The sequence below is a fragment of the Haliaeetus leucocephalus genome, unplaced genomic scaffold, assembly GCF_000737465.1.
Source record: "Haliaeetus leucocephalus isolate CR32 unplaced genomic scaffold, Haliaeetus_leucocephalus-4.0 Scaffold384, whole genome shotgun sequence".
Classification (NCBI taxonomy): domain Eukaryota; kingdom Metazoa; phylum Chordata; class Aves; order Accipitriformes; family Accipitridae; genus Haliaeetus; species Haliaeetus leucocephalus.
In genome coordinates, this window is record NW_010972820.1 from 2,003,808 (window position 1) to 2,010,588 (window position 6,781).

Genomic DNA, 6,781 nt, shown 5'->3' on the forward strand with positions numbered 1-6,781 from the left:
AACTCTGTTACAGTCAATGTAAACAAACACTAAATTATCAAGGCAAATTAACTTTCTTTGATGTTCGTAATTTCTACTTCACAGCCAGTACTTATCAGAGGTTATGAAACCTCCATAAAATGTTTTCCCCTCCCCCGCTTCAAGAAAGTAATTTCACTAACTTTCCTGTATTACTCATCATCTTTCCTTTTTGAATTACCATGTTTTACGACATTCATTCAAACCTCTTACATTATAGCTCTGGAAGACAGCAAAAATACCTGTTCCTGCCATCTTAGACAGTGTATGCTCTCACTCTATTACATTAGCTTTAAGCACAATTTTGCAGCTTTCAGAGATAAGCAGGCATGACAGCTCTGAAACAGAAAATCCATACTAACCAGGTCATAAACTTCCACTATCAATGTAAATGTAATTGAGAAATAAAAGCTATACTGCAAAGATACTCTAAAACACTCTGTTTTACAGCTGAATTCCTTTACTGCCTGTCATTTTGATTCAAAAAATCTGTACCATCATCAGTGAAGTTGACAAGAAATGGAAAGCATGGACATCAATAACATCACCACTGCCTAGGTGCCTTTACGTGTAACCCACAACCTCAGCTAGCAGCTTTTTTAAAAAAAAATGAAATTACTAAATTCAAAATTGTTCCTTTTATACTCCTAAAATTTAAATATTCCCAACACTTTTACCGATAGTTGTCAATGAGAAGAACAGAGATAACTCTTAAACTAGTTCTTCACTGAAGACCTAAATAAAATCTGGCGTGTAAATGTTTAGCTGGCCTCAGGAAGCAAGCAGTCCCTGGACATCCACACAGAACATGGCATTTCCTTCCTACACATGAATATGTGTAGGAAGGAAAAGTTCTATACTGTGTGGATAGATAGAAATAGATAAAATTGCTATTATTTTCTCCTTGGGTACAAGAACAATGAAGAGGTCTCCATGCTTTGGGGTACTGAAAGAGAGATGGAAGCAAGAGAAGCCCAAACCCTAGCCCTGGTTGGTAAGTTTGTTGTATGTTAATCCTCCTGTGCTCAGCCACAGACAGCCCCAAAAAGCCCACTGCAAGAACATGCAAATTCTGCAGGCATTCTTCCCCAGCCTCAGAGCAACTGGGGATCTCGCTTCAAAGCCCAAACCTAAGTCTTAATTTTACTTACTTCACATTAAATATTTATTTAGCTGATTAAAATAAAATAGCTGAGTCTGGATTGCTATCATCAAGGAAAACCTTTGACCTTCTGCTTTCCAGGCAGGTACTGAGACAGCCTGATATTAATCAGAAAGGTGATTTGGCATTTCAGGGAGAAAAGCTGATGCTTCACAGATGAGAACAGCAGAGCAAACTCTTGAGGCAGCAGGCACTATTGCGGAAAAGAGGCAACGAAAAATCAATGTAAAGTAGCATCAGAGGGAAAAGGAATTTAACTGACATCCCAGCAAACTCTGCTGGCCAACTATTATAAAGGGTAATGGCTTTAAACTGAAAGAGGGTAGATGTAGATTAGATGTAAGGAAGAAGTTCTTCCCTGTGAGGGTGGTGAGGCACTGGAACAGGTTGTCCAGAGAGGTTGTGGATGCCCCATCCCTGGCAGTGTTCAAGGGCAGGTTGGATGGGCCTTTGAGCAACCTGGTCCAGTGGAAGATGTCCCTGCCCATGGCGGGGGGGTTGGAACTAGGGGATCTTTAAGGTCCCTTCCAACCCAAACCATTCTGTGATTCTATGATTATCAGTTTATGGTTTTGGTCTAAAACTGGAAAACAAGCAAGTTGAGGACTTTTTTCCCTGTAATTACTATGTAAACTAAGTCCTAGCCTCAACTACGATTCATGTGCTATTTGTTTGCTGGTTCACCCTACTATTTCTAATTCTATCCCAACGAATGTCTGACAGCATGATTTCAGCAGTGTGGAGCACAGCTAGCCTTATACAAGCTCCAAGCAGAAAGAGCACTATATCATACCAACACAGTATAAACTGTAGGCCCAAAGTCACAATTTCAGATAGGTTTTCAGGTATACCATAGGGTTTGGATAGCTTGTAACAGCCTAGAGTAACAACTACAGCTATCCTTTCTCCCATGACCATTTTCACATGTGCTCTGTTTTTCTAAATATTGTGTTAGCCTAAACCTCAGGACATGGTATTTTCATTGCTTTCTTTCCCTTTCATTCCTCCATTTTCTCCTTCCAACTCCCCTTATAACTGAGCAGTTAATGTTACTTTTGATCAATTGTTAGAAAAACAGCAAATCTATGACTGTACATGTAGCTATACCAACATAAATTGCCCTCCTAGAGCTTACATGGGTCTTTCACTGAAATTCACCAATATAACTAATAATAATAAAATAATACCCCCTCAATACAGAACAAAATATTCCAATGAACAAATTCTATAGTAAATTTTGTAAAGTGCACAAAATATTAATGGAAATACTAACAAAAAGGAAAAAGTTTTCTAGTGTTACCATGAAAACTTCTGAAATATTGTTAAAATTAAATATATCTAATGAGACTTTTTGGCTCTAATATATTGGCAGACAGCAGCAACATTTTTCAGAAGAGTTACACCAACTAAATATACTGTATCTTAGCAGCATAAAAAGTCCCTACAATTAAATGCAATTGCAGGCCTAGTAAGCATAAACCTGACAAAACGTTACAAATGTAGTTTTCATTTAAAAGAATGGATTTCCATGGAATCCTAGAGGTAACATTTGTTATTTTGTTTACATTGTATTCTGGTAGTAAACCCAACTATAACCAATCACTTTCCCTCCCTCTATCTTTCCTCCCCAAATTGCACCGAGTACTGGAAAATTTAATCAAGTTATAAGGTATGGCCACACTGAAAAAGCCATATTAAACAAAACAAAAAATTCAACCTAAAGCCTAAAAACAAATAATCCCAGAAAATAACAATTGTTGTCAAACAACCGCAAGTTCACACTACCGACCGATGCTCCCCACACACATAGATGGCACTGGGTCGAATGCGCCGCCTTGTATGGCCGGGTAGCTGTGGCAAAAACTTGAAGTATTTGGGCATCAAGTCCAAGCATGCATCATGAAACTTCTTAATCCTCCAGTAGTAAATCAGTGGGTTCAGTGCAGACTTGAGGTAGCAGAGCCAAAGGAGCCAAGTGCTTATCTCAAAAAAGTTGTGCTTGTAGTAGAAGTGGCTGTTGAATGTGGCTATAAGGCTGTAAGTGGTGAAGGGTGCCCAACAGACTATGAAGACAAGGAACAAAATCAAGATGGTTGTGAAGGCACGAGTTTTAAAGCTCATATCAATATTCATCTGAAAAGGTCTCTGTAAGCTCATGAGACCAAGTTTGCTGGCCTGGCTGAGGCATATGCTATCAGGGTGGCTATGGATACGAACCGCATTGTGGCGGACGGTGTTGAGTATGCCCATAAAAGAATACAGCATTACCAAGAATGGAATAAAAAAAGAAATTAGCAAGACAACTATCACGTAGGCTCGGTAACCTGGGCTTGTAGAGTAGCCAAAAACACACTGAGGTGCTCTTGAGGGTATCTGCAGATTAGGATTCCCTACTGATAACGGAAAAGCAACAACAAAGGATGCTGCCCAGGAAATCACAATGAGAATCTTTGCACGGTAAGGGTTCAGTTTATCTTGCCTCTGAACTATGATAAGAAATCGGTCAATACTAATAATAAGAAGAATGGCTACCCCCTCTATGACAAAAACCCAGAAGAACATGGCAGAGACTCTGCAGAATATATCCCCAAAAATCCACTGAGTGGTAATGATTGTTATCAGAGCAAAAGGCATGTTCAGCACTGCCAGCAGCATGTCTGCAAAAGCCAGGCTTGCTAAGAGGATGTTAATTGCAGATCGCATAGCTGCCTTCTGGTAGACCATGAGGCAGACAACAAAGTTTCCAAGGAAAGAAACCAACAGGATAAATATCATAGCAGCAGAAAGAATGATCTGGAGTGGCAAACTCAGGCTCCTGAAAACTTCTTGCGATGGCAGGATAGCTGTAGCATTTACCAGAAAAGTACTTCTCTCAGTGGTGAGCATGGCACCTGAACTATATCTCAATGGCTGGGTTGTGCCACTATGAAGCAAGAACTGGGGAGTGGTAAAATTCGTATAGGCATTTTCATAAACAATAAAAGTAGCATTTGAGGTCCCAGAGTGGGCCAGCGTCAACATTGCTGAGAAAACCATTGCTTCAGGAGAAATTAAAGCACAACCGAAGGTCTTCAAGGCATTTCATCTTGTTCAGGCAGTATTTTATTCCCAGTTATTTAACAAATCAAAATTCAACGTCTGAAAGCATCAAAGTTCTTAAATTCATATCAGTATTTCCATCTGAAAAAGAAGAAAGAAATTTGAAGAAACAAAGTAAGACTCTCCAAAACCAACGGGAACCAAACAATTGCTCCGCTTTCCTTAATGACGAAAGGATCCTTCATACATATTTATACTTTAGGTCGACACTATTTACTTAAGCACCAGTCACAGCAGTCTCTAATATTTGGTCTTTTTCTTATAGATCCTGCTCCTGTAGTCTTGTCGATACTGTACAATACTCTCACTCACCAAGCTTTTTTAATACTATAACAAGGATTAGAAAACTTTGGTTTTCAAACACAAACTTTACTGATTTAGAGTGAATAAATCAAATCAGTATCTTCATTTAAATCCCATAATTTTTAAATAAACTTTGTGATTTTATTTTGAAATTGCCTACAGCTGGAAATCTTAATAACATTTCCAAATAGCTTAAAAAGTATCAGTATCGCCTATCTGCCTGTTTGGTAAGCACTGAGAAGTCTACCCATCTGAGCTGTCCTACATAATAAAGAATCCCTGGTTCCGTGTCAGTCAGCAGCAGCAGATGCCTCAGGAAAAATATGTAAAACATCTTAACCTGTTATTAATTATTAAATAACTTGTCTACAGGATTAAAGTATTTCTCAATTTGGTTCATTTAGTGACCGACTCATATCAAGGTGCGGGAAACTAACCCTTCTTCAGTTGCTACAGCCCTTCCTCCTGCAGCAAGCTTTCCCGCTTTCACTGGTCTAGACATGTCTTCGTTAACTTATCTTGGTATCCCGTATAATTTAACCACATGTGCCCTCTTTTTCCTTGTAAATCTAATCCTTAAATATTCTCCTGAACTCCCTCCCTCATTGTTATGCTGATACAATGCAACACTTCCTTTTATAGTTTAGGTGTACTGTCTTGTACTATTATTACATATATTGTAATATTACATGTACTGTTCTTACAGACAAATAAAACGCAAAGGAGTTGAGAGTTATCTCCCCTTTTCAGTGCCAGCTCTTCATAGAACTCCTCCCCTCTATCTGGCACTATTAAATTAAATGTTCCCAGAGCACTCCGGCATCTGATCAAGCTGGAAACCAGGAGGATTCTATGCCCTTTTAAAAAAAAGAGATCACCATAGCCAGAAACATGAAGTGGGATTCACCTCATTCATTCTGGATGACTGTAGTAGTCACTTCAGGCTGTTTTCACATTTTTAGTCAGAAGAGGGATACAGGCATCTTCAGAGGGCAATCCATCTCTGCACATGGTGACAAGCTTGTGCTACTAACTCAAGAAGCTTATGTTTGGTAACACAAATGCTGCCAGCAGTGTTTATGCAGGTTCTGTTTGGTATCAACATTGGGCAAATGTGAAGGGAGGAAGGAATGTTTTTACGAATTTACACAAGGACCACATGCTTTGTGGAGGATCAAAAGTTTACTCTTCCCTGGATAATACTTCACTAACAAAGAAATGAAATGTAAGACAACAAAGTCTAACCTATGTCTCCAGTTTGGACTTCTAGTGATCCAAAAGCAAGCCTATTCAGGCTACTGCCAAGGATTCATCAAGGAACATCAGTCAGCACTATGACCCACTCCTCTCATTCCATAGCAAAGCTATTCCCTTCCTATCTGCAAGCTCAATATTGCTAGATGATTTCCAGGGCCGCATCACCTTCAGCATTTTTTCTAAGACAAATTATTAACCTCTCTATCTCCTTTAATTTTCAATGGTATCATGAAGGGATATTATTATAAACATTTTAATTTCACTGAGTCTGTGGTGGGTTGACTCTGGCTGGATGCCAGGTGCCCACCAAAGCCACTCTATCACTCCCCTCCTCATCTGGGCAGGGGAGAGAAAATAGAACAAAAGGCTCGTGGGTTGAGATAAGGACAGGGAGAGATCACTCACCAGTTACCATCACAGGCAAAACTAGACATGACTTGGGGAAATTAGCTTAATTTATTACCAATCAAATCAGAGTAGAACAATGAGAAATAAAACCAAACCTTAAAACACCTTCCTCCACCCCTCCCTCCTTCCCAGGCTGAACTTTACTCCCAAATTCTCCACCTCCTCCACCTGAGCAGCACAGAGGGACAAGGAGTGGGGGTTGCGGTCAGTTTATCACACATTGTCTCTGCTAATCCTTCCTCCTCAGGGGCAGGATTCCTCACACTCTTCCCCTGCGTGGGGTTCCTCCCACAGAAGACAGTCCTCCCTCCACAAACTTCTCTGATGTGAGTCCTTCCCACAGGCTGCAGTTCTTCATGAACTGCTCCAGCGCGGGTCCCTTCCACGGGCTGCAGTCCTTCAGGCACAGACTGCTCCAGCATGGGCTCCTCTCTCCACGGGTCTGCAGGTCCTGCCAGGAGCCTGCTCCAGCACAGGTGTCTGCAGGGCTGTTTCTCTCCCATATTCTCACTCCTCTCTCTAGCTGCCATTGCT

At 40.4% G+C, this 6,781-nt stretch overlaps 1 protein-coding gene across 1 annotated transcript; it reads right to left on the bottom strand.

The window, feature by feature from the left end:
- Nucleotides 1-2,956: 2,956 nt before the first annotated feature.
- Nucleotides 2,957-4,216, bottom strand: GPR63 (G protein-coupled receptor 63). The gene has a single exon (XM_010573344.1). The coding sequence runs from the start codon at nt 4,214-4,216 to the stop codon at nt 2,957-2,959; it is 1,260 nt and encodes a 419-aa protein (XP_010571646.1).
- Nucleotides 4,217-6,781: the final 2,565 nt, after the last annotated feature.